The sequence below is a fragment of the Rousettus aegyptiacus genome, unplaced genomic scaffold (genome assembly GCF_014176215.1).
Source record: "Rousettus aegyptiacus isolate mRouAeg1 unplaced genomic scaffold, mRouAeg1.p scaffold_m13_p_16, whole genome shotgun sequence".
NCBI lineage: Eukaryota > Metazoa > Chordata > Mammalia > Chiroptera > Pteropodidae > Rousettus > Rousettus aegyptiacus.
The window spans coordinates 34,958,652-34,984,843 of NW_023416291.1; the positions used below are offsets into that span (position 1 = coordinate 34,958,652).

The 26,192-nt window shown below is 52.5% G+C and overlaps 2 protein-coding genes and 1 pseudogene across 9 annotated transcripts; all 3 read right to left on the reverse strand.

Moving 5' to 3' along the window:
• Window positions 1–365: 365 nt before the first annotated feature.
• On the reverse strand, window positions 366–11,373 carry FCER2 (Fc fragment of IgE receptor II). 7 transcript variants are annotated; one of them, XM_036233776.1, is made up of 12 exons: window positions 11,281–11,373; window positions 11,017–11,136; window positions 7,093–7,160; window positions 5,899–6,018; window positions 5,523–5,576; window positions 4,893–4,955; window positions 4,627–4,689; window positions 4,470–4,532; window positions 4,291–4,380; window positions 2,159–2,523; window positions 1,920–2,026; window positions 366–1,597 (listed from the first exon to the last, which is right to left on the reverse strand). In XM_036233776.1, the coding sequence occupies exons 3-12, from the start codon at window positions 7,112–7,114 to the stop codon at window positions 1,459–1,461; spliced, it is 1,086 nt and encodes a 361-aa protein (XP_036089669.1). In that variant the 5' UTR covers window positions 7,115–7,160; window positions 11,017–11,136; window positions 11,281–11,373; the 3' UTR covers window positions 366–1,458. The 7 variants fall into 7 exon arrangements, with proteins under 7 accessions (XP_036089669.1, XP_016018663.2, XP_016018662.2 ...); XM_016163177.2 differs by lacking the exons at window positions 11,017–11,136; window positions 11,281–11,373 and adding an exon at window positions 9,218–9,483; XM_016163176.2 differs by lacking the exons at window positions 11,017–11,136; window positions 11,281–11,373 and adding an exon at window positions 9,218–9,482 and having other exon boundaries at window positions 7,093–7,199.
• Window positions 11,374–16,975: 5,602 nt separating this feature from the next.
• On the reverse strand, window positions 16,976–17,094 carry LOC118612768 (annotated as a pseudogene).
• Window positions 17,095–21,935: 4,841 nt separating this feature from the next.
• On the reverse strand, window positions 21,936–25,092 carry CLEC4G (C-type lectin domain family 4 member G). 2 transcript variants are annotated; one of them, XM_016163037.2, is made up of 9 exons: window positions 24,982–25,092; window positions 24,552–24,653; window positions 24,147–24,200; window positions 23,942–24,004; window positions 23,717–23,821; window positions 23,334–23,423; window positions 22,975–23,123; window positions 22,743–22,858; window positions 21,936–22,466 (listed from the first exon to the last, which is right to left on the reverse strand). In XM_016163037.2, the coding sequence occupies exons 1-9, from the start codon at window positions 25,061–25,063 to the stop codon at window positions 22,328–22,330; spliced, it is 900 nt and encodes a 299-aa protein (XP_016018523.2). In that variant the 5' UTR covers window positions 25,064–25,092; the 3' UTR covers window positions 21,936–22,327. The 2 variants fall into 2 exon arrangements, with proteins under 2 accessions (XP_016018523.2, XP_016018524.2); XM_016163038.2 differs by lacking the exon at window positions 23,717–23,821.
• Window positions 25,093–26,192: the final 1,100 nt, after the last annotated feature.

Below are 26,192 nucleotides of genomic sequence, written 5' to 3' on the forward strand. Positions count from 1 at the left end.
TAACCCCAGCGTTGGCCTGAGGAACTGGTAGAGTGGAGCCGTGAGTTCCTCACGTGGGGAGCTAGGTAAACAGGCAGAGTGGCCCGGAGTGCTGAGGAGGGGCCTGGGGGAGATACATCCGAGGTGGGCAGTGGGTAGAGATATCGAGATCTGGGATTCCAACCTTATTTCACTCCAAGGGTCAAGCTCTGTCCCCACCTTGTCCTGAACCCCAGGACTCCCAGGTGCCACTATAGCACCTTCCCCAACCCACCCTGCCTTGGCCTGTGGCTGGACCTCTACTCCTGGGATCCCAGGCGGTCCAGCTTGGGCATCTGCCTATGGAGCCCCTCCTCCCCAGGGGACCTGAGAATCACGTGAGTACATCTTGCTCTTCTCTAGGCCTGGCATTGAGGGTGGGGTGTCTTAAGATCCTGGCCTGCCTCCCTCCTGTCTCAGATGTAGGGCTGACCTTGGCCAAGCCCAGGGCTGGTGCTGCCTCAGCCACCCAGACCCTGAGTGGGAGTGGTGCCAGAACCTCAGTCTGAACTGGCTACCAGGTGACCAGGCCACCTTCCCATTGGTCTCTGCATCCAGCTAGCACCGAGTGCCTTCTGTGTACTGGGCCCATTCTGACCACTTTGTGGTCATTCAGGCCCTTTCCCCGGCAGCCCAGGCTGGGGGACTAGGCTCAGGGCGATCCACTGCTTTGCCCTGCAGTACTCCTGGGGTTCTCCGCTCACTAGACCCAGAGTCTTCATCTACAGCTCGCCTAGTGAATGCTTGTAAAGTAGGAGAAAAAACGGTGGAGAGGCACAAGTGCTACTTCAGTTAGTTGTTCCTGATACTGGAAGGTGGCCTCAGGCACCGGGCTCTGGGACTCCCTGCTCCCACCTTCCACACTTGGAGACCTCTGAGGAGGGGTGTTTGTGAGTGGCTGTTGTCATTCTAGGCTGGTAGGGAGGCCTAGCCTTCCAAGCCAGGGTCGGTCCTGTGGTACCAGGACATGGGCTGCATCTGGGGAGGACGAGGGAGGGTCTGCTCCTGACTCCAGCAGATGGGGAGGAGGGGGCCGTAAGGGAAGCACATGGGTCCGAGGTGGCTGCCGCTGCTCCCTGGAAAGCTGGGCTGCAGGCACTGCACCCCTGTAGGCAGCAGCTCCCAGCATTCAGGTTGGCAGGCAGGGTTCTCGAGGTGGGAACTCTAAGCACTTGAAAGCAGGGAGGTGGAGCTGAGGGACAAGAGACAGGTCTTCAAGAGCCAGGGGTGGGTCAGCTGCCTTTGGGCAGGAGGCAATGTCACCAAGACACTTCAGCCACAAAAGAGGCACCCAGGCTCTGGTCGGGGGTCCTCATGGTCCCATTCTGGGCCTGGCCATTACTATGTTTGAAGTGGGGGAGAGAGAAAGAGGGGTGAACCTGGCAGGTGGACAGGGGGCTGTCAGGATCAATGCCTTGGACCAAGGCGGCAGGTGAGCGCTCAGCATGTGGCCAGCCGGTCACATACCCAGCCGTCCAGGTAGTTGTTGCAGAAGGCATCATTCCACTGCCCGAAGCCCAGCATCATCACACAGTCCTCGCCCTGGTCCCCGTTGTTGGGTTCCCCGGGTCGCCAGTTGCTGGAACAGAAGGCTTCAGGTCAGAGGATGAGGCAGGGAGAAGGCATCCCACTGCCTTTAGCCTAGACACACCCCTCTGAGCCTGGGTTCACCTCACCGCATCCCTGTTGAGCCCTAGAAATTTTATCTTAATGGAATCACTAATAAAACAGTGCTGTGGTTAAACACAAAACAAAAAACCCTGACCATCTGCCATTGCAATCCAGAAGCTCCCCAAGTCCGGGCCTGTCACATGCCCCCAAATACCCTCCCCTCATCACAGAGAGGTCTCCCACTTTGAGTCTGGACCTGGAGCCATTTCCTCTGTGTCCCCGCTTCTCACCTATAGGTCAGCGGTTTCTGGTCCATCCAGACAAACTGCCCCTCTATGTCCAGGTCCCGAAGGCCAATCCAGGAGCCCTTCCTGTTGATGTATTTGGCCAGGAAATCCTGGGGAGCAGGACAGGGTGGGTGGGCTTGGAGGGGTTCCTGGGCCCTTTTGCCATTCAAGAGGTTAGGGTGGGGCTCCACCGCCCCCCTGACCACTATGCTGGCCACATCCTCTGCAGAGCCTAGGCCCACCTGCTCCTCTTGACTGTGGATGCTGACCAGCCGTCCTTGGAGTTTGCTGCAGGCCTCTCGTGCCTGGATCCACCTCTTGGCACCCTCGCCGAAGTAGTAGCACTTGTGTTGAAAATTGACCCACTTCTCGGGGCACATATTACATGTGGAGCCTGGGGTGGAGGAGAGGCTCAGGGGGTCAGCTGTGGTGGGCACCGTGGTGGGTGCCATGGTGGGTGCCATGGCTGGCGCTGTGGCAGGTGCTGTGGCTGCTGTCATGGTGGGGAGCGTGGCGGGTGCCGTGGTGGGCACCATGGTGAGCACCGTGGGTACAGTGGGCACAGTAGTTGGCAGCGTCTCTCCTGGAGTCACCCTTGGCATCCAGGCTGAAAGCAGACCCACCCCCGAGCCTAACAGTCTTGCAGGCAGCCTCCTCCCTGCAGCTCCGATGCTGACATGCAAGGCCAGCTCCACCAGGGGAGCACCGCAGGCGCCAACGCTGTTACCATAAATGTTCCCACCGCCTCCACTGTGAGTAGAGCGTCAGCCTCTGACACCGTCATCAGACACCTTCTGGCCAGCAGCACTTACACAGCCCACACCGTTACCACATCATCAGCACCATGGCCAGCAGCACCTCAACTACCAGTGTCCTCACCACAAACAGCTTCACGGTCAGATGCACTGTGACTGCTCACAGCATTCCCACCAACACCTCTTAGTCAACAGTGCCTCGACTGCCAACACCATGGCCCCAAACGCTGCCGCTGTCGGCCGCACCTTATCACCAATATCACCACAGCAGCAGCATCCACAATTGCCAGCATTGTCTCCACCACCAACACCACACCAGCATGTTTTAATCCCCAGTGCTGATGGCCATGCTGAGAACAGGACCGCCAGCATTATTTTCCCCGGTACTGTCCCCACCAACTGCTCCATCGACAGCCTGGGCCACCATCACTGCCAGCACCCCAAACTAGCACCCTTTGCCACTTTCTGGGATACTGAGTTGATTTCCTCCTGATTGGTCAGGAGAGCCTGTGGGAATGGGGACAGGGACTGGAGGGCTGGGCCCCCACAGCTTCAACCCAGGGCCACCTTTGGCTCTCTCTCCCCTTGCTCCCACCACAAGAAAACTCTCAGGCACTGCCACCGCCATCAGTAGTCTCAGGTGGGAGGGTGAACCCACTTTTATTGGGTTCACTCACTTGTGATTTACAATAGATTTTCTTAAGAGTGACGTGCAGAGACGGCTCCATGGCATCAGTGAAATCGTTCTAGGAGCCTGGGGTCCACAGAAGTTTGTGACGCCCCAGGAGGAGCAGAGCTAGGTGTGCTTCTTACTCATGAAATGGCAACAGTGTACTGCCCTCTGGGGTGCTGTGCTAAAAAGGAACAGAACATCTCTAGTTCCTTCAAGAAAACTTGAGGGAAGTTGTCATGGCTGTGCATCATGTGGTTTTCAGAGACAGCCGCAGAGTTGGCGACCCATCAGAGCGAGCATGGCCCAGCTCCATCCTCCCAGCATCCCCAGGGGACCACTTGGGTCTCTTGCTGGAATCTCCACGCTGTGCCCCAGGGACACAGATCCTCCCTCCTCTCACGCAGTGAGGGCAGACCAAACGTCAAGGGTGGGGGTGGGGGTGCAGTGGGACTTCAGGTTAAAGGCACAGTGGTTGAATGTCTGCCCTCTCTGCAGCCTGCCGGGGCCACCCCTATGGCTCTTGTAACTGCCAGCGTCGCCTCTATCACTGCCAAAATGCTACAGTTCCCGTCATCCCCTCTATGGTCCTCTGGCTGGATCAGCATTCCAGGAGAGTTGTGGCTGAGGGCACCCTACTGATGGCCCTTGACCCTCAGCTGAGCCACGATGGGTAGAGGACAGATCAGGAAAGAGAACCCAGTGGTAGGAAATGAGAACAGTTTTTACCTGGAGGGAAAACATAAGGGACCCCTCCACCCCAGATCAGAGTGGGGGGAGTAGTTGGACTCAGGGCTTTCTCATGTGTCCCCCATTGGTTCTGCAACACGCACACACCTGTTCATATTATCACACACACACCTGCTACACATTCAAACACACAGCACTACACATCTGTATTTTACACGCATATACCAACACACTCATGGGCACAGATGTACACACTTACCGTTGGACACTCGAAGCTCTATCCACAGCTTTGCCACCTCCTCCTGGAGTCTTTCCAATGAATTCAAGGCCATGCGTCTCTCATTCAAGCCTTGGGTGGTCAGATGGGGACGGCGGTCACAGACAAGTTTGTGGGCCCCTCCTGGTCCCTCCCTACCTCTGGCTTCTCTCGAGCCTCACCCTGGGACTTGAGGTTGCTCAGGTCTTCAAGAAGTCCATCCAGATTCTGGGAGAGCTCAGAGTCTGATAGGAGGGCAGGACAGGTGTCAGGAATGATGCCTGTGGGCCTCAAGGTCCCCATGGCTCTGGGACCCTGCCCCCAACCCTGATCTCTCACCATGAGCTTTCATTCTTTTCTGCTCTGCTTGAATTTTCTCCATGTTCTGTGACATCTGGGCAGCTGGTTGCAGGGGAGGGAGCTCAATGGTAAGTCCCTCAGGGACACCCCCATTCCGCCCACCGGCCCTATTGGCCTCTTAACCTGGGGCTATAGGGCCACCTGCTCATTTCGTAATTCATAGGTGGTCTGGAGCATCATATCCACATGTTCATCCAAGTCCTCCCTCCTCTCCTTCCCCCAGACTCCCATCTGAGGTCACTTACCCTGAGATTTCTGGGCCATCTGGTCACCCTTGTGATTTTTTAAGGCCTTGGAAACCTGAGAGACTGAGGTGAGTTGTGGGAGAGAAGATGTGTCCTCGGGAGCCAGGCAGGAAGGTCCTTGAGTCCCCAACCCCTCCCTGCAGCCCCAAATGCAGGGGCCCCCTCATGTAGTCACAAGGGTTGCGACTATTTGTTTTTAATTTTGGAGGCAAAAGTACTCAGGAAAATACAGGCAAGAATAGAATGAATTAGTATACCCTTTCCCCACCCAAAATTAAATATGGAAATAGGCATTTATTGAAAGCTCACCTGATGCCAGGTGTATTCTAAGTGTTTCGAAAGACTTAGCTCGTCTCTACCTCATAGCACAGAAATGATGCCCATTCTACAGATGACTAAGCTGAGGCACCGAGTGCTGTCATAACATTCCATCAGGCGCTTCCCAGCGCTCTCCCCTCCAAGAGTTGATGGGTTTTTCCCCTACCCAGGGAGGGGGGAAACACAGGCTGACCCTCAGTTCCTTGGGGGACACTGAAGCCCTGTCCTCCCGCATCCCACAGTGGTCAGTGGCAGAAGGAGGACAAAAGCCTGGTGTCTTGGCCCCCTTCTCCAACCCTGGCCCCTCCATACCATTCCAGGCAGCAGTCTCTTCCAGGTGTTTCAGATTCTGTACAGTGTCCCAGTCTGGGCAGGAGAAGAGAGAAGGGAAGAGAAAGGGTTCTTCAGGTGCCCCTACCCCCTTCCACCTGCCATCTGGAGATTGCACCCTTGGGTATATCATGTGGGAGGTGCCCAAAAGGTGGGAGATGGGGAGGGTGCTGGGCAAGAGCAAGGGGAGTAGCCTCTTGAGAGTGAAGGAGGGCACATGAGAAGTGGCCAGCAGGGACAAGGTGGGAGACGCGATGGGGGAATTGGGCTCCAAGGGGTGGGTTGGGCTCCCTGAGATCTGAGTGGGGGTCTGGAGGGAGCACGAAAGGGGGCCACACAGGGCTGGGAATGTCCTCACGCCACAGGAGAAGCAGGGTGAGCAGACCGGCCCACAGCGCGGTTGTCACCAGCCCCAACAACGCTATCTGCATCCTCAGCTTGCAGCACAGCCGCTGCCTTCTGTGAAACTCGTAAACCTCTGCCAGGAATGGGGGAAACAACAAGAGGTGTAGGGTGAGGTTGGGCTCCAGCTCTGTCTGTTTCCCCATTGCCCAGAGTCCCAAAGTCCTGACAGCCTATCCAGAGCCCACACTGAAGCGGAGGGTATCAGTGGACCCCCAGCCTCCTCCGAGAAGGCAGCAGCAGTGCCGCTACCTTCCTCTCTATCTTTTGTGTCTGTCAGCACCCCGACCTTCATATGTCCATCTCTGCATCTGTGCACCTCTGAGTCGGTCACTCCACTCACCCAGCCCAATGTCTGCTACTCCTTCTGCCCACACTCCAGCTGTCAGCAAGCCTGACTCAGGGGCCAGGTCACTGTCCAGAGAGAGATGCCTGGGGCCAGGAGTTGACACCTCTCTTCCATGGGCCCCCTCCTCACAAGGCTGACCCCAGCCAGCTTTCACCTGTGCCCTTCTTCCCTTTTGTGGGTTCAACTACCCCCACACACACTAATGCTGAGTCCCTAGCCTCACCTCCAGAAAGCTGGGTTCTCTTTTCCTCCTGACCCCAGCCCTTACCTTGACACCTGACTCCCACTCTGGGCCTCTTCCTTCAATACAGGACATGGGGTCTTAGTTCTTCCCCTATATCCAGGCTCTTTCCCAGCCCCTTTCCTGGATGGTAGACACCCCCAGGCCTCACCCCAGCTCCTAGATTCCCCGAAACTCTACCTTGATGTTCCACTGCAGGCCCGGGCCCCCTCCCTTCATCCTGGCTGGGAGGTTTCATTCTGGTGAACCTCACTCCTTCTGAGTCCCTGTCCCACTTGGTCTCCCACTCTGCTGGGCTCCCAGTGCCACAGCTGGAACTGGTTTTTTTTGTCGTTGTTGGGAAGGTGTTGAGTCAGAGAAGGGAGGTGCCCTCGGCTTCCCTTTCTGCCTGGCTCTGTGCCATGAAGGCAACTTGGGGCTTACTCATCCCCCATAGTGGGCCTTTCCTAGAAATTCACGCTTCTCAGAAAAGGACCCAAGAGCCCTCTCCTCTCCTAGGTGGAAGGTAGGAGGTAAGGATTCTTGCTTTTGCCAGTGTCAGCTCCAGTGGGTCCTCTCACCTGCGTATGAACCTTCCTCCATGGCAGCCCTGCTTGGATCCTCCCAGAGACGGGATGCTTACCACCACCTGTCAGGCACAGTCACAGCTCCGGCTGGGATCTGGGTTCTAATGAGGGTTAGGGTTAGATATCGGGCTCTAGTTAATGGTACAAGATGCCATCCGGGGCTTGAGAAGCTTAGTGACTTTAGTTCACACTGGGAGTCGGTGTTACCGTTAACTGGGAGATGCGGCTGGTATGGCCTGAGACTGGAGGTAGGTGCCCCAGAGCCCATCACATGTAAGGTACACAGCAGTTGCTCAATAAATATGCATCTATATGATCTTGGCAAGTGGCTGAACCTTGAAACCAATATCCTCATTTATAAAATGATGATGTTACCATAACCTAACCATAACATTAAAACTAACACTGAAACCTGGCCCTAAAGCCTTACCATTTCTGGATCCATAAAGTTAGCTCTAAACCTATGTGAAACATGAAACCTGACCATAACCCTGCACTTCATCTAACCATGCTCCTGACCCTAAACCAAACCCTAACCCAACTGAAACCTAATCCTAAACATAACCTTAATCCTCATCAAATCCTAACTAAAAAAAAGAAAAAATTAACAAAATTCACCACATTTAAAATTAAAGAAGGAAACTTATAAGGTCATCAATAGATTTTTAAAAATGAGATGTTATACTTATTGAAAACACTGTAGATAATACCTAATATCTAGTAAGTACTCAAAATTATATATTTTTAATTTCAAAATAAAAATGAAAAATAAAATGATATTAATAATACTATACTGTACAGTAGGGCAGTGGTCGGTTTTATGTGGACATGTAGCATGCTTCGAACAAGGCCTGGCACATAGTAAGTCCTCCAAATATCCTTAACTCTTATTATTATTGCTGCATGTGCAACCGGGGCCCAGGACCCAACCTTTCAGAGCCTCAATTTTTCCCTCAGTAAAATGGGGGCTATCATATACCCAACTCATGAGGCTGTGATAGGATCAAATGACGTATAATGTACATGAGGCTCTCCGTCCAGTGTTGCACATAGTGGGTCTTCAGGTACTAAATGTTATTCGTCATCTATTCTCTGCTAGGTCCTGCTGAGAAATGCAGAGGCTCTGTCACCAAGCCTCAGCTTCCTCCTCTGCCAATCTTCTCAAGGCATTTTTAAAGTCACTTGACTTTAAAACACCCACTATGTGCTAAAGAGCTTGGGATTTGGGTCAGACAAATCTGGGGGTCATTGGCTGCCCCTATTGCTGTTAGACTACAGCAAGTTGCTTCCCTTCTCTGGGTCTTGGGGAAATGGAGATGTGGGGCCGCCAGGCTCTGAGTCCCAGCAGCTCAGCCTGGGTCTTAGGCCATCCTTGAGGAGGCCAGAGGTGTCACCATCCTGAAGGTGCACATGCCTGAGCCTGAGCCAGCCAGACCTTGGGCTGAGTCCTGGCTTCTCCCTGGATGAGCAATTCAGTTCGCTCATCTGTAAACTAGGGGTGAGTGACAGCGCTGACTCCTCTAGATGCAGTAAGACGGGGTGCGCAAGGTGCAGGAAACCTAGTGGTGGGCTGCTGGGTAAACTAGAGGGTAAGTGATTTATCCACATCCCGGTGGTGGGACTGGGACTGGGACCCAGGACCTGAGATCTTGGAGCTTGTTTGCTCAACCACCTGGGGACAGGGCTTCCTGGTGGGCGTCGCTGGTAACTGCCAGGACAGGAGGGTCCCAAAGCCAGACCATCTTTCTAACGCCGGAGCTCCTGCCTCTGCTTATGACCTTCCATGGCTTCCCAGGGCCCTCCACCATCAGCCCCCTCTTCATCTTTTTTGCTCAGTCGCACCAGTTGGCTGGCTTTCACTTTGCCCAAACAGGTCCCTGCACACCTGGAGATCCTGTCCATGACCCCTATCACTCACAGCCCACTGCCCTCCCCTCACACAGACCTCCTGCTGGTCTCCCCTCAAGACGCAATGTCCACTTCCAACCACCAGCCCCAACACACACCACACACACACACACACACACACCCTGAGTCACATGTGTGTGTACACACACAAGAGGCACACACTCGGGCATACACAGACGCACAGTTGCACACTCACACGTCACACACTCACACTGTAATGAGTTTCAAATGCGTCTTTGTCCTCCTGGTCCGTGGGGGCTGATTGGAGAGGCTGCAGAGGCCACAAGCTGAGGCGAGGAGTTGAACCCAGAGGCACACTTTCTTCTGAAGGCAGACACGCCCGCAGCTTCTATGCTCACAGACCTCACTATGGGCTCACCGCCCGGATAACCCTGTTACACGCATGGCCTCCTCTAGTGCGTCCACCACCCGGTGAAGTCCATGCTATTATTATCTGTATGTCTCAGATAAGCAAACTGAGGTTCAGAGACACCACCCCACATCCCTAAAGTGTTGAAGGAGGCAAGTGGTAGAGTCAGGATTTGAACCAAAGTGACTGGTCACGAAGAGGAGAGAGAGCAAGAGGGAGGGAAGAAAAAGATACATGAGATCACACGAGAAGTTTAATTCAGTAGCAACATGTATTAGGCACAGTTCTTAGCATCTTAGATGCAGTAACACATTTAACGTTCACAATCACCCTATGAGATAGATGCTTTTGTTATCTATGCTGTCTTATGGATGAAAGATGTGAAGCACAGAGACATTAAGTAATTTGCCCGAGGTCACACAGCTCATAAGTGGTAGAGAAAGGATGTGCACCCAGGCAGCATGGGTCCTGAGTCTGCAACCCTAACCACCATGCCAGGTGTTTATATCTTGGCACTTTACTTACCTTGTTTTTCCTCCTGGTACCATGTCCCCTGATCCTTAACTACAACCCCACTCTTGATTGGGGAATGCGCAATCCGAAACCCCCCAGTCTTGGATGGGCTGCCTCCTCAACACAGCTCAACACCCAGTGTCACCCTGGAAGATGCCCACATGTGCCCCCGTGCCCCACCTCCCAACCAGGACTGGGTCGGGCCCTCTGCCAGATGGATAGGGGTCTGGTTGGAATGTCCCCTGGACTGTGCATTCCAGAAGAGCAGGGACAGTGCTGCCTTGTTCATCACACTGTGTCCCCAGCATGGGGATGCATAACCCTCTGTACATGTGTATTGAATGAATGGCTGGTGGACTGGGGCTGCTCATCCTGGGCCCCCCAAGTGTCCCTTTCAACCTGATCTGGGCTAATTGTGGGGGCTCGAACCCATTGCATGGTTTTCCAGGTGACAGAGAATGACCATTTCAAGTAGGGAAGAGAATTGGTGGGTGGGCATCAGAGAGAGGTCACTGGGGGCTGCTGGGTGGACAAAGGACAGCAGGAGGCCTGGGTGGGATCCAGGGAGCTTTCATGGGGGCCAGACAGACCTTGAGAGGCTGTTTTTGGAGGGCCTGGCAGGGCCGGAGACACTGGGTGAGGGTGGGGGTGTCTGCCACCCCGTCCAAGGGCCAGAGGAGGTATCCTGGAGTAGCGGCTCTGGGAATGGAGGGAAGCAGGTTGCTTTGAGAAGAGAGGAGCCTTAGTAATGGATGAAATGTGGCAGTGGGTACTTGGAAGATGCTGTGAAAAATAGTCTCAGCCGAATGTCTGGGTGGACAGCGGGGCTGTCCTAGCGATGAGGACACAGTAAAGAGGAGAAAGTTTGGGAACAAGCCCAGCTGGGCCTCAGTGAGGACACGGGACCAGTTCTGGATAGAGGATGGAGGTGGATTGGAATCTGCTCACGCCAGTGCCGGCCCACACCCAGATCTACCGCGCGCTCCCAGGCACCACAGCCGGGATCCTGCCAGCAGTCAGTTTAGGCAAGAGGATGCTTTGGGAGTAAAATCCCAACTGGGGGCCCTGTCACGGGATCGCCCCCTTCCTCTTCCCCTCTGCGGTATCAACCCACGTTTCTCACTCACTTCAGGGGAAAAACAGGAAGCCGTGCGGATGTGGGCCCTGGTCTGAGGGCGTCGGTTCTTCTTTCAGGTCTGGGACCCTTAAGCCGCGGCCGCGCCTCGCCCATTGCCGGTCCTGGATTCCTGCTCGACAGAAATGCGTTTGGGGTCCCACGACCACCATACACGGTCCCCAGACGGGACCCAACCCCAGCCCCAGCTCGACGCCAACTCCCCCGGCCCCTCCCCCCCCACACACACCCCGATGCTCGGATCCCCACCACTAACCTGCGCTCAGCGCGGAGCAGAACCGCATCCACAGCGCTTAACGCAAAACCTCAGCACCCTGGGACCGGGCCCCAGGCCAACTGCAAACGTGAGGGAACCTCGCCACCTGGCACAGTCCCGCATGCACAAGCACCCTATTTGTTTAATCTCTCCTGGTGTTGCCAGGGGGAGAAAGGAAGGGGGCGTGTGAGGCAGTGTGTGTGCCAAATCCAGCAGGGCTTCCAGTAAGAGGTGTCTCTAAACCTGGGTTTCTCATTCTTGGCACCGATGACACGGGGGCAGGGTGACCCCCCATCTGTATGGGCCATTTTGTGCACCAAGGGATGTTTAGCAGCACCCCTGGCTTCTACTCACTGTGGCCAGTGGCACCTCCCCCCTCCCTTCCACCATGGTGACAACCAGAAATGTCTCCAGATATTGCCGAATGCCCCCTGGGGAGGCAGAATCACCCCCATTTGAGGATTACTGCTTTAAAGCATGATTCGCAGATGAGGAGAAGGTTCTGGCTTAAGGCTTCAACACACTTTCACTGTTTCTCTGTCTCCATTTATCTTTTCACCTGCTATCAACAAATCGCCTCTTTCCTCTTTCACTCACTCGACAACCATTTGCTGAGCACCTACTGTGTGCCAGGATCTGGGAATAAGGTAAAGTCCCAGATTTCATAACAGAGGTAGACAAAGAATTTTTTTTAACGGTAGTAAAATATACATAACATAAAATTTACCATTTTAATCATTTTCAGTGGCTTTAAGCACACTGTTGTGCAACCATTCCACCTTCTGTCTCCAGAACTTTCTCACCTTCCCAAACTGATGCTCTGTCTCCACCAAACACTAACTTCCCCTCCCCTCCCCATCCCCTGGCTCCTACCATCTGCTCTCTGTCTCTATGGCCTTGATTTCTCTAGAAACCTCATGTGAGTGGAGTCCTATGACAGCTGTTCTTTTGTGTCTGGCTTATTTAACTGAGCATGTCCTCAGCGTCCATCCATGTTGTAGCATAAGAAAAAAAAGTTAAAATCCATAAATGCACAGCACGATTTTAGGTGGTGGAAAGCAGAGTCAGGGGGACCTTGGGGAAGAGCTGGTTTAGACTGGAGGATTCAGAAACCTGGGGGATAGGAGGTGAGCTCTAAGCAGGAGAAGCAGAAGCTGGAGCTGGATTCTCGTCCTCAGTGTTCCACTCTGCCACAGAGCCTCAACTGGGCTTTGCAACCTCAAGGTTACGAGCTAGTAGAAACAATGAAATAATAATAAAAAAAAAAAAAAGGAAGAATAGAGTGATGGGCTGGTGCCCTGCACCCTCCCAGCTGGGAGGTCCACGCTGTTCCCTCCCAGAGGCGCCAGGTCCTGAGAGGGGCCAGTGGCCTTGCAGCCTCCTCTGACCTGACCTTGTGGCTTAAGCAGACTACACCCTTCTTGGACCTCAGTTTCCCCCATGGAGGAGGGCGCTGGACTCCTGACCCTGGCAGGCCTGGAAGTCTTATAACCTCTTGCAGAACCCCAGAGCCGTGGGGAAGTGGTAGTTCCAGAAAACTGGGATTGGGCCAAAGTGACAGCTCTGTGGCTGAGTAGGGTAAGGGATGACGGGTGTGAGGGCCCCTAACACACAGACACACGGATACACACACCCACACACAAACACACACAAAGTGACGCGACACTATTACCCACAGAGTCACACACACAGACAGACAGTTACGGGCTCTGTACAACTAAACCACAGATACATGTACAACACACGCACAACATGTGCACATGGACACAATACAATGAAAGCTCAGATACACACAGACATTTATACCACACGCACGCAAATATTCAGACACATAGACAAACACAACGTAGTCCAACCACAGATACAGACATACAACAGAACCGCACTTACGCCACATGCATGCGGACACAACTGAGAGACATCTACACAGCTCATAGACAAAGATACAGATCACGGGACATAACCGGACCACTCACACACATACCACATTATGATAGCCACACATACGATGATTGCAATACATGTGCACACAGATGCACACAGAAATACAGACAAATAAATAGAAACACAGACGCAACAAAACCGACCACACACAGCACAATAAAACCATATATACAACCCACAGACATTTATACAACATGTACACAAAGCTGCAGATCGCATGACGCAACAAAAGCACAGATGAACGTACACACTCACACAGACACAACACCATAAAACCAGACATAGAACACATGCATAAGAACACAAATACAGACAAAAACACGAAAACCCACATAGGTACACACAAAGCACACACACAATCATAAACACACAGATATAGACACCACGCAATCCAACTACAGACACCAGATAGACACGCCAAATGTGCACATGGATACACAACACAATCACATGCACAAACACATACACACACATACAAATGCACAGAAATGTGCACACAAACAAAATACAGACACGTGCAGCGACACAGAACGCAGACATCCACAGACAGAGGCCTGTGCGCCCTCTGCCAGTGTTCTGCAGAGCCGAAGGAGGGGTGGGTGGGCAGAAGCCCCGCACCGCCGCCAGCGGCCCTCCTGTTTGGCTCTGCTCTCCTCCCTGCGCGGCAGGCCTCAGTTTCCCTTCAGAACCTCTTGCTTGCTTTGCCTCTTCACGACACCTCACCTTCAGTCCCGCCCAAGCCTTGCTGACTCCCCACATCTTTGCGTTCAGCCAAGCATTTCCTGAGCACCATTCATTCATGCATTGATTCACTCACTCATTCACTCATTTATTCATTCATTCATTGAGGCTTTGGACACTGTAATGGGCTGTACTGGCTGCAGCAGTGAATGAGCCGGTCGGAAATCTTTGCCCTTGAATCCACAATTCCATCTGGGGAGACAGATCAATGTCAGATGGTGCTGAGTGCCATGAAGAAACAGAAAGCATTTGGGGGCGGGGGAGACAGAGAGTGATTGAGCTGGTGCCCCTGTAGGGAATGAAAGAAGCAGCCTTCAAGGATCATATGACAGGGTATTCCTGCCAGAAGGAGCAAGTGCAAAGCGCGACAGCCCATAGGCCCAGCGCGACTGTTGCTTCTCTCCTCTGTGGTCCCCGCCTTGGCTCAACGGGATCCTTGAGGCTGGACCATTCATGGTGTGTTGGAGGATGCCAAGGCCAGTGTGACTGGGGTGGAGTGACCCCAGATGGGTCCACTGCCCCATGCTGGGCACAGTATTGCCCACCACCACCACTCGCCATGGGCTCCCACTTTCCACATTTTTCCTCTTTCGATTGGTCCTCTCTCTCCTCTTTCATGACCCCACCCCAGCCACTGTCCTTTCTCCTGGACAAAGGCAGCAGTCCCCTGTCTTGTCTCCCTGTCGCCCCTTCTCAGGCCCCTCCCTTCATAGCAACTACATGACCCGCTCTTCTGGGTGCCTACAGCCTTCCATGGCTCCCCTCTGCCGCATATGCAAAGTTCCAGCTCCCCCTCCTGGAGTTCAAGGGCCTTGCTGCTCAGGCCCTGGCTGCAGCCTCTCTAGCCACATCTCTCTCACTTCCTACAAGATTCCTCAAGTGCCTGAATGCCACAGAACTCTGCCATACTGTGCTCTCTCGTTCCCCGGGCCTTTGCACTGGAGGTCCCCCAGTACTTGGAGTGCCGAGCTGGTCTGCAGCACCAGTTCTCATGGAGGCCTTCCTGACTGCGGAGGCCAGGCCAGGGGTCTCCTCTGAGCACCTGCCACCCTCTGCACTAGTCTTTCCCCAGCAATGAGCACCTGCACTGGACGGGCCTCTCCTGGGAGGTCCCTGAGGGTGGAACCTGGGTCTCCTCCCTGGAAGGGCCCTAAGCTCACAGCCACGAACACCCTCAGTCACATGCATCCCTGTTCACTCACCCATGCAGAAAGCAGGAAGAGGAAAAAATCTGGAAGAGGCTGGCAGTGCATTTTCACCTTCCTGGAGCCTTGGGGTCTGGAGCCTTGGGGTCTGGAGCCAGGCTGGTTTAGCTTTTGTGTGTTGCTGTAGGTGGAGAGAAGTTGGGGAAGGAGTGTGTGCTCAGGAGGAGGAGACAGAGGTCTACTTATCCACAGCTTTCCTTCTGAAGGGCCACCCAGGCTCGCCACCCACTCCCTCAAGCCCCCAGACCCCAGCACATCCACAGGGACCATCCCAGAAGCCTGAGAGCATCCCAGGCCTGCACTGGGAGACTCAAAGATTTCTCTCTGACAATGTCCACAGTTCAGTGAAAGGACTGGATATCATGTAAGGACCAGGCCGGAAGTTGGCTTCCAGCCCCTCAGGGACCCAGGAAGCCAGGACCCCAGGCCCCACCCTTAGGGCCCCAGGCCTCAAGCACTTTGGAGATCTAGGATTCCAAGCCCCTCCCTGGTCCTGCCCTCAGGAAACCAAAACCCCAGCCCCTTAGGGACTTAGATCTAGGACTGCATGTTTTTCCTACACCATCCAGTCTGGCTGCTCTGTGTGCTCACGTCTTAGGTGGGCCAGGACATTACTGGTGCTGCCCCCTGCTGGACACACCTGATCACACCCCCCCCACCCCCCACCCCCTGACTTAGTGGGTAAGGGGAGGCTGCAGAGTCCCAGCTCCATTCATTCCCTTTCCCTGTGGGTGACTTTATCCTGTCCAGAACTTAGTTTCCTCATCTGTAAAGTGGGGATAAGCACAATTCTCCCACAGAGTTTGTCATGTGCACAAAGCCTTCCGTGCCATGCCAGATGGAGAGAAGTGTTCAGTACTTCCCGAAACACGTGGCTGTCCTGTCCTGGCCATCATTAACCCCCAACACCTGCAAAGGCCCTTAGAAGCCTGAGAGAAGAAATCCCAGACTCCTCACAGCCAGCCAGGTGCGGTGTGCATGGTTCTCCCTGCGCCTCAGCCATGCCCAAAGGCTTTCCCAGCTTTCGAGCCCTCTCGCTGGTCCTTCCTCATCCTCCAGGTCTCTCTGTTCTCTGAGGAAAGTGACGTCCGCTAAAGCGGCCCCTAACCCCTCAGTCATTCCTTTAATGGTCTCTACAGCTCCTGTCCCAAGAGTGAACATGTCTGGTTTGTGTTTGGTCATGACAGAGTTGTTAGCCCATGGCTTAGGGCCTGGCACACAGTAGGTGCTTTACAGGCATCGTGTGTGAATTTGTGTCCAATGACTGCTTAAGAAATTGCCAGAGACTTGAAGGCTTTAAATTACACAAAATTATTATCTTGCAGATCTGGAAGTCAGAAGTCCAACATAAACTCACTGGGCTAAATTAGGGCATGGACAAGGCTGCCTCCTTCTAGAGGCTCTAGGGGAGATTCTGTTTCCTTGCTGTTTTTCAGCACCTCTATTTCTTAGCTGGTGGCCCCTTCCTCCATCTTCAAAATTAGCAGTGTAACGTCTTCCCATTTCTCCCTGACTCTGCTTCTGTTGTCACATCCCCTTCTCTGACTCTGACCCTCCTGCCTCCTTCTTACAAGGACCCTTGTGATGACATTACCCCCGCCCCCCATAATCCAGGATCATCTCTCATATCCCAATCCTTACCTTAATCCCACCTGTAAAGTCCCTTTAACCATGTAAAGTCACACATTCGTACGCTTCAGAGGTTAAGATGGGGATATTTGAAGGGAGGGGGATTATTTAGCCAATCACAGTACCCTGGGAGATAGATGCTGTTGTTATTATTTTTTCAGACTTTTTTTTTTTTACACGTACAGCATCCTGTCTTCCTAGATGGTCTCCCATCCAAGTACTAACCATGCCTGACCCTGCTTAGCTTCCAAGATCAGACAGGATCGGGCTTGTTCAGGGTGGCATGGCCATAGGTTATTTTTATTATTCCCACTTGAGAGATGCAAAAACCGATGCTCAGAGAGGCAAAATAAGTGGCGAGCATGGGTTTTGGACTTTGGACTTTCTGTCAGCGACTGCCAAATTCATCGATTTGAGCTATCTGTGAGTGACTCTGGGGACACAGGAGAGGTGAGAGTCCAGAGGGTGCCAAAGAAGACAGGAATGGGGCTGCCCAGGGCTGAAGAAGAGCTTGTCTTGTCTCACCCTGGGGCTTCCCCAGACACCCCAGCCAACCTTGTAGGGAGCTTTGGGATCCTAGGGGTTTTCCTGGAATTGGGAGGAGGGAGATGGGAGATTGGAAAGAACAAGCTACTCTGTCTCAAGGCTATTTCCTTGGAAAGTGGGTTGACAAGTGGAGCCAGTTTGTCCAGGAAACTCTGGCTGGCCTCCCAGGTTACCACTGACCTGCTGATTCAGCCCCAGAAAGTGTGGTCATGTGGTTACTCAGGGAACTGTTGGTGGGACAACGGCTGGAAAAGAGGCAGAGGGCAGCTAAAAGGGATTTCTCCTCCCACCCTCTTTTTCTCTGAATAAGCCCCCTCAGCCTCTAAAAAGCAGACCCTCCTTCCCTCCTCATGTCACCCCTCAAGCTAGAAGTGTGGAGGGCTGGGGAAGGCCAGGGGATTGCTTCTTTAGAAAGTTCCACGTCCAACCTCACTGCCTGGGCATATCACCTTCTATTCTTCCTCATCATTTCTTCTCACTGACAGATTGTGAGCCCCAGGGGGTTAGCAACTATGACTTGAACCCCAACTTTTCATTATAACAATCTTTAAGCATACAGAAAAGTTGAGTTTTAGAATGAAGGACCCATCCTTAGATTCTACAATCAATATTTTCTTTACATGCTTTATAACAAATCCATTCATCCATTTACCCCTCTTTCCACCCCTCAATACATCTTATTTTTTATGCATTTCAATTAGTTGCATCCATCAACTCACTTCTCCCAAAATACTCCAGGTTGTAGAACATGAACTGAAGTGCAATTTTTGTTTGCCACTCTCCTTACTTTTTTTCTTTTTGAGTAAAATGACATAGGATGAAATGCACACATTCTAAGAGCGTTTTCTTTGAGTTTTGACAAATGCATTCCCCTTGTAATCCAAACGCTTATCAAGATCACAGAACATTTTCATCACTCTAGAAAGTTCTTTCATAGTCCTTCCCAGGAAATCTCTGCCTCTACACGCAGGCAACCATTGTGCTCATGTTTTTTTCCTATCTGGAGTAGTTTTGCCTGTTCTAGAACTTCATATAAATAGGCTCCTAGAGTCTATATTATTTTGTGAATGGCCGCTTCCACTCAGCTTAAGGATTTTCAGAAACCTCCATGTCTCTTTTTCTCCATCAAATACCAGTGACTGATGTATAAACTAATTAGCACTGGAGAAATGTTTGTGGATAAGAAAATGATTGCATTGCATGCATGCATGAATGAATGAATGAATGAGTAAAATTGCTGCTCGTTCCCAGGAGACTTGATCCCACTCCCCTCTAGCTTCTCTTGCCAACCTCCCCGTTGGTCTTGGTTCAGGGGCTGTAATTCCTCTCCACCTCCTGCTTCCCAGTCCCCTGGTTGTCCCATGAAAACATGTGTTATCAGGCACATGTTACTGCTGACTTCCTGCCTCCCATTATCTGCTTCAACTTCTAGCTTCATTTCCTTCCCTCCTGCTCTTCTCTAGATAAACCCCTCCACCGGACTCTAGAACTGCAAGTCTCTCCTGGGTCAAAAATGTCCTCTCTGATCAACCATTGCCCTGAGACATTGCTGATGGGGGTGCAAAATGGTACAGCCAGCTTGGAAAATGGTTTGGCAGTTTCTTATAAATGCTAAACATTCACCTACTATCTAACCCGCTGCCAGGTATTTACTCAAGAGAAGTGAAAACTTAAAGCCATAAAAATTCTGTACAAGAGTGTTCATAGCAACTTAATTCATAGTAACTCACACTGGAGACTGCAAACATAAGTCAATGATGAATGAATGTACAGATCGTGGGGCTGGCCACACAATGGAAAGAGTTAACAATGAAGAGGAACAAATGATGGATATACACAACAGTATGGATGAATCTAAAAGATATGCTTAGAGAAAGGATCTAGGCACCAAAGACAACATATGATGTGATTCAATTTGTATGACATTCAAGAAAAGACAAGTCTTTTCAATGGTGAAGAAAGGAGGCTGTTGTGGCCTGGAGCAGGGCTGGGGAAGGAATTTGATGGGATGGTGGAAATGTTTTATATCTGGAATGCAGTGGGGGCTACATAGCTGTACACATTTCTCAAAACTCTGACTTGGAGCTTGAAATGGTGAATTAAATTTTTGAAAATTTTAATTGTGGTATTAAATAGATATAACATAAAATTTACATCTTAACCATTTTTAAGTGGATAGTTCAGTGCATTCACTGTTGAGCAACCAATCTCCAGAAGTTTTTAATCTTGCAAGACTGAAACTGTACACATTAAACAATAACTCCCCATGCCTTTCTCCTCCCAGGTCCTGGCAATCACTACTGTATTTAATGTTTCTACGAGTTTGATTACTCTAGGTACTTCAAGTAAATGAATTAATATAGTACTTGTCCTTTTGTGACTGGTTTATTTCACACAGTAACAGAGACGTATTAAAGAATTTGATTGGTCTTTGTCCCTGGTTCTTGGCAAGAAGCATCTAAACCCTTGGGATTTCCTAAATAATAAGAGTGTCTTTGATCTTCATGGAGGCCTCTTGGCTTACACCTGAATTCATACAGAAAATATGGCTCAGGGTGGGGGCTTGTCATGCCAGAAAGATTAACCATGGGGGGTGGGACTTTCAGCCACCTGACCTCCAGGGAGGGGATGTGGGCTGGAGATGGAGTGCAATCACATGCCTAATGATTTAATCAATCACAGTTTTACAATGAAACCCCAATAAAAACTCTGGACACTAATGTTCAGAGGAGCTTCCTAGCTGGTGAACACATCAAAGTTTTGGGAGGGTTAAATGTCCTGACTCCATAGGAAGAGACAGGGGAGCTCTGTGTTTGAGATCCTTCCAGCCCTCATCCTTTGGGTCTCTTCATTTGGCTAGTCTGGAATTTTGTCCTTTATAACAAAATTGTGACTGTAAGTATAGATCTTTCCTGAGTTCTGAGTCATTCCAGCAAATTATGGAACTAGAGGGCATTGTGAAGTGGGTTGGTCAAATCAGTTGGTCAGAAGTGTAGGTATCCTCGGGCTCCTCATTCTTACGATGAGGGCAGTCTTGTTAGGAACTATGCCCTTAATCTGTGGGTGGGATCTGTACTAACTTGGTGTGGTTAGTGCTACAATTGCATTGCAGTATTACAGATCATCCTGGATCATCCATGTGGGCCTTAAATGCAATCACAAGCATTTCTATAAGAGGGAAACAAGGAGATTTGACCCAGAATGAGAAGGCAATGTGAACACTGAAGTAAGATGCTACCCTGCTGGCTTTGAGATGGAAGACGGGGCCATGAGCCAGAGAATGTGAGCGATGCAGCTCTAGAAGCTGAAAAAGAAGGAAGCAGATTCTCCCCTGGAGCTTCCAGATGGAGCCTGGCCCTGGTGAAAGCTTGATTTTTGTCCCAATGAAATTAATTTTGGAATTCTGAACTCCAGAACTGTAGAGAATGTGTGTTGCCATAAGCCACCAAATTGGTGGTCATTTGTTACAGAAACCCTACGGGACTCATATACTCCTTCAAGCCGACTGTCTGAAATCCATCAGTCTGGCAGTCAATCCACTAAGTATGTTATCTGTCCAGGAGTCAGGTGGCTCCTGAGCCTGGTCAGTGACTCACTCTGGGCTGCAGTTGTAGAGGGCCCAGAGAGGGGCTAGGGGATCGGCTGGTTACACCACTGAAAGGCTTCACCTGGCCAGGGTATTTGGGGGTTATTCTCTTGTCTTCCTGCTCAGCCAATGCTCTCAGGGCTAGGCAGCTAGGGGCTCCTAGCGGCTTTGGTTCTGGACTCAGTCCTACACAGAACTAAAAGCTGCTAGCCTGCCACACCCCTTAGTTAGACCCATCTCCACTGGAAATTCTGGGAGAGCCCCCAGGTCTCCAGGATGGGAACAGGAAACTTTGGGAGTACAGGGTGAATTCAGATCAAAAGTCCCCTGTTGAAAAAGCCAGGGTCTGTGTTCCCTGCACCCCCTAAGTGGGTTCATCCATACTTAATACCTTCTAACACCTTCCACCCACAAAACCCTCCCTTCCCAGCTCCACATGCTGAAATCTCATTGTGCCCCTAAAGTCCATCTTCTCTGGAATGTATTTCCTCATTGCCCTGCCTGTGGTCACACAATCTAAGTGCCAGAGACAGAAGGGACCTGCTTGCTCATCAGGTCTGGGCAAACCCCTCACACCAGCCTCAGGGCCTTGTCTCAGGCAGCCCATAATCTGCACAACACGATGACAGTCTCCTCAAGAAAAGGGACCACCACTTTGGTTTCTCCACACAGTGCCTTTCCCTGAGGACACAGGTGGCTCCTCTTAATTCATCATGTGTCACTCATTCATGCGTTCCTTCCCTGAGTCACTGGTCACATTGTTTCTGTACTTAGCTAGACTAGAACTGGGAGGTCTGGAGTTGGAGCAGAGCATGGTAAGAACTGAGTCTGACTCACCCTTGTGTCCCCAGTATCCCATAGCCCTCCTAGCCCTGTGCAGGCTACTCACTGGGTTTGGGGGCATTGTTGGGCCATGAGGTCACTGAGAGGGGTTGGGGCCACTCAAAGGGCTCATGTCAGGGTCTCTGGGATAAAGCTTAGAAAATCTTGCAAGAGCCAGGAGCCAAGATTCACTTCTCAAACTTTTATTGATGCTCCCTAGGGCTTTCGAGGCCTCCCAGTCTGTGGGGAAATGCAAGGAAACCAAACAGCTCCGTCTCAGAGTCTTCTGCCTTAGTTAGGGAGGGAGATGGGGTCAGATCACAGGGCAGAAGAGGCAATATTTTGGAAGGGGTGGAGGCTAAGTTCGGCCCGCGCGTGGAGGGGTTGCGGTGAGGTTGAAGCAGAGGTCCTAGAGCACAGGCACTGGATGGGGTTGAGTTAGGGGGCTGGTTCTCAGTGGTGGTGGGTGGGAAGGGGGAAAAAAAAATCAATAGCGGCCAGCGGAGCCAGAAGAGTGAGCCCTCAGGCAATCTCACAAGTGGCCATGGGCATGGCTCGCGAGCACTGGGCGGGCTCAGCAGCTGGACCTTTTCTCGCAGATCCAGTTGTCCCTCTCATTGTCGCACGGGGCATCGTTCCATAACCCCGTGTGTAGAATCATGCCGCAGTCCTCGCGTCCCCGAGAGTCATTGGGCTCTCCCACGTTCCAGTGGCTGCAGTGGTTTGGCAGTGGTGTTACCAAGGGTCTAGGCTGAGGATGGCCCTGGCATCTAGCCTTCGGGGTTTACCCTGTTTATTGCTTGGGTCTAACTAGACAGCCTGCGGATCTAGCTTGAGCGTGCCCCTGGGATATCTTTTTATCCCCCAGAGTTTATCCTTCAGCCAGTTCCTGCGGGCTAGCCTGCCCATCCCGGAAGAGTCCCTGAGATCTGTCCAGAGTACTGACCCTAGGATCTGACCTTTCCCACTCCCCAAGTTTCTTCCCTCACCTGAAGCTGAGCGAGACTCCGTCCACCCACTCGTAGCGCTGGATCTTGCTCCCGTGGCGCACAGCCTTCAGGCCCAGCCAGTAACCGCGGCCTTTCGTATTCCGAGTCAGGAAGTTCTGGATGGAAGAAAAGACTGAGCTGGTGGAGTCCGCCCCACAGGTACGCATCTCCTGGGCCCTGCCCCCTCAAGTGAAAATTCCGCCTTCCACCTCGGACCAACCAGGCTGCGCACCTGCTCATCCAGGCCCTGGACAATCACCAGGTGCGCATCCAAGTCTGCGCAGTTGCGCCGTGCCGCTTCCCATGTGGCCTGCAGCTCAGAGAAAAAGTAGCAGGAGCCCTGGAAGGGCAGCCACGACGTGGGGCACTGTTTGCAAGAACCTGCGGGGTGGCGAGTGTCAGAAACGTAGACTGCTCCCAGGTGGAGCAGGTGGAGGGGATTGGGGGGTGGACCCCGGAGGCGCAGGCAGAGACACGGAGAAGAGGCCAAGGTCAAAGGGCGAACTTGGAGGATCGGGTAACCCCGAGGCCCAGGGCCAGAGTCCACGTGTCCCCTCCCCTCTCCTTTTCCCCCCACCCTGTCCTGCTCACTGTTCCCTAGTTGGACAGTCTCCAGCGCCCGGAACAGCTCACTGCGGATGTTCTCACGGTCCCTGCCTGCTTCAGCCAAACTCTGGGTCACTGCAAGGTCAAGGGAGTCCAGATTTTAGCTGGGGTCAGGGTCAGGAGTAGGGTTACATCCATGTCCGTGGTCAGCGTAATGGTCAAGAATGACAGCACTGTCAAGGACTGTTACAGAGGATAGGATCCAGGTGTGGTTGGGATTAAAAGTAGTCAACGGCAGAGCCCAAGGGTCAGGGTCAGGAGGGGGCTCGACTGGGGTAAGAGGTCAGGACAGAGGAATCAGGAGGTGAATCAGGTCGGGTGACCCGCGTGGCGAGAGATCAGGGGTTGTCGCCCTGTCCTATTCTCACCGCGCTTGCTCAGTTCATTCAAGGCGCTCTCTTGCTCGATCAGATTCCCCTGCGCCACCGCAAGCTCTGTGCGCGCGGTCTGCAACTGCGCCTGTGTCCTAAGGCCTGGGAAAAGGGCGGGCATCCGGACCCGACAACTGGGACCTCCTCCAATCCTGGTAATAATCCCCGCCCGAGAGCCGCCCACAGCCCACAGGCCCCGCCCCCTCAGCCCACGTGTCTCACAGCAGCTATCGCAGGCTCGGATCTCCTCTTTCAAGGTGCCCAGCTCCGCCGTCTGCTTCGAGGCTGGAACGACCCCCGCCCGCCCCACACACGCCAGGTCATCCGCGGGAACTCATTAGAAACGCTTCCCCACTCCGAGGCCAGCGCCGGGGACCCTGGGATACCCAGCCACCCACAAACCCAGGAGCCCCGGGATTGCACGCACCGTTCGTTCCCAGCAGATCCTGGCGGTGGAGTAAAGCCTCGCGCTGCGAAGAGGCTGCGGGGAGAGAGACTCCTTTAGGCATAGCCGCGGGGACTCATCTCCCCTCGCAGGGGTAGTGTGGGAACCCCCGTCTTGGGACGCACAGAGTAGGCAGGCAGGGGGTACAGCGCACATGATGTGCCTATGCGCCAAGGGGAGACAAGCACACAGGGACTGCACACATCCATGCATGCACATGCACACATATGTGGGTGCACACAGCCCGAAGATGCACACAAACTCTGTTCACACTCAACCCCAGGCAGGGACTCCGGTGGCATACCCTGGGGTGAAAAGAAGAACTAAGCTGAGGGTTAATGGATGGAGGACTGGGACACAATCTCCCCATCATACACAGTCACTCACCCTTGGAATGTAGGATGCTCAGAATGAAGACCCACAGAATTGTGGTGATCAAGAGCGCCAGGGCCAAGAAGAGAAATCGCCGTCCCCAGCGTCCACAGTACCCTTGAATAACAATGGATTCTTGGGTCCCTCCTGTACCAGGACTATTCTGGATCCCTGGGCCGGGAGGACGGAGCCCTAGATACTTAAATTCCTCCCAGGAAACTGGGATTCAGAGAGGTTAAGTAACGCCCTATGGTCACACAGCCCTTAAGTGGCAGAGTTGAAATTTGAATCTACTGTACAGTTGGCTCTAGAGATTGTAGTGTCTCCCCTGCACCCATTATTTGCCCCCTCTCTTGGCTGTTCCCCTCCTTTTTGCCATCAAACCCCAAACCACTGGCTGGATAGGGACCCAAGAGGGCTAGTGAGGCAGTCCCATTGCTCATACCTCCAGAGACCTCGTCGAGCCCGCCGCCCCACTTGCTGTACCCAGCAGTATCCATGGTGAGCAGGCTCCCAGACCTAGGCATAAATATAAATACAGCCTCCTCCCTCACCCTGCCCCACCCTCTCTCTTTTCCTTCCTTTCCATCTTCTGCGTCTTAATTCCTGGTACCAAGGACCCATTGACCAATCACAGGACTGGGCCCTTCTTGGGTTGGGATAGGGGAAGTGGGAAGAGTTGGGGGTAAAGGGAGGGTAGAGAGTAGAGGGGAGTGAGCAGTGGAGTGTGTGTGTGTGCATAGCTGTGTATATACTCGCACACGCAGTTCCAGCCATCCTGGGCTGGTCGCTCTAGCAACATCTCCAGACTGCTGCTGGAGGCGTCGCTTTGGGGCTCAATCCCCATCTCATAGGTCAGGGCCTGGGCTTCCTCCCAAGAGGGACAGGCTGAACCCAGCTGAGTTCTGGCCCCTCCTTCTGGTTCTCTGAGAGAGCCTCCCTCTTGGGCCTGGTTTCCCAGGCCAGCTCGACTTCCTTCTTCAGCTCTCCAACAGGTGCCTGCCAGAGGCTTACCCCTTAAATCAATGCTCGGCCAGTAGGCAGAACACAGATGTTTGTTAGGTGATGGTCAGCTAAGCTTCTGGCCTGAACTCTTGGGTGAGTGGGTGGAGTATGTATGTCTGTAGCTTCTAGAGGCCTCAGTTCTTCTCCTCTGCGCAAAGGGGGACAGCGACAGAGCCTCCCTCCAAGAAACACTGTGATAATGAAATAAGGTTATCCATATCAAGCCCTGGCACCATCCCAGTACAAAACTCAATAATTATTCATTCATTCTTTCAGCAAATATTGAACACCTATGGTATGCCAGGCATCGACATAGGAACTGGGCATTGTCTGACTATGGGGCAAAGGTGTAATGGCCACCGTAACGAGAAAGTATCTTCAGATGGAAGAACGATGCAGACAACTTAATAGACTATCATAGAATTTACCATAGGATAATTTACTAATGAGAAGATTGGGTTGGAGTGGACAAACAACCCAGCAGTTCTGCACAGATTATTTTCTGTGGCTGTACCACCGTACTTTTTAAATAGTATAACTCAGGTACTAATGATTGACAAGACAAAGGGACAAAAAATGCAGTAACACCAGGAGCATACCTTTAGGTGATCTTGTGACAGGTAATTTTTTAAATTCATACTATCACCAGTT

Bases quoted from the DNA above. Each gene is read 5' to 3' on its own strand.
- FCER2 (XM_016163178.2), bottom strand. From the start codon at position 6,088: ATGGGGAAACAGACAGAGCTGGAGCCCAACCTCACCCTACACCTCTTG. The intron at 4,381-4,469 runs GTGAGGCTCGAG...TGACCACCCAAG, and splicing joins GAGCAACCTCAAGTCCCAGG to GCTTGAATGAGAGACGCATG. The intron at 2,027-2,158 runs GTGGGCCTAGGC...CCTGCTCCCCAG, and splicing joins TCCACAGTCAAGAGGAGCAG to GATTTCCTGGCCAAATACAT.
- CLEC4G (XM_016163037.2), bottom strand. From the start codon at position 25,063: ATGCCTAGGTCTGGGAGCCTGCTCACCATGGATACTGCTGGGTACAGC. The intron at 23,822-23,941 runs GTGAGACACGTG...CCCTTTTCCCAG, and splicing joins CCGAGCCTGCGATAGCTGCT to GCCTTAGGACACAGGCGCAG. The intron at 22,859-22,974 runs GTGCGCAGCCTG...TCTTCCATCCAG, and splicing joins TCCAGGGCCTGGATGAGCAG to AACTTCCTGACTCGGAATAC.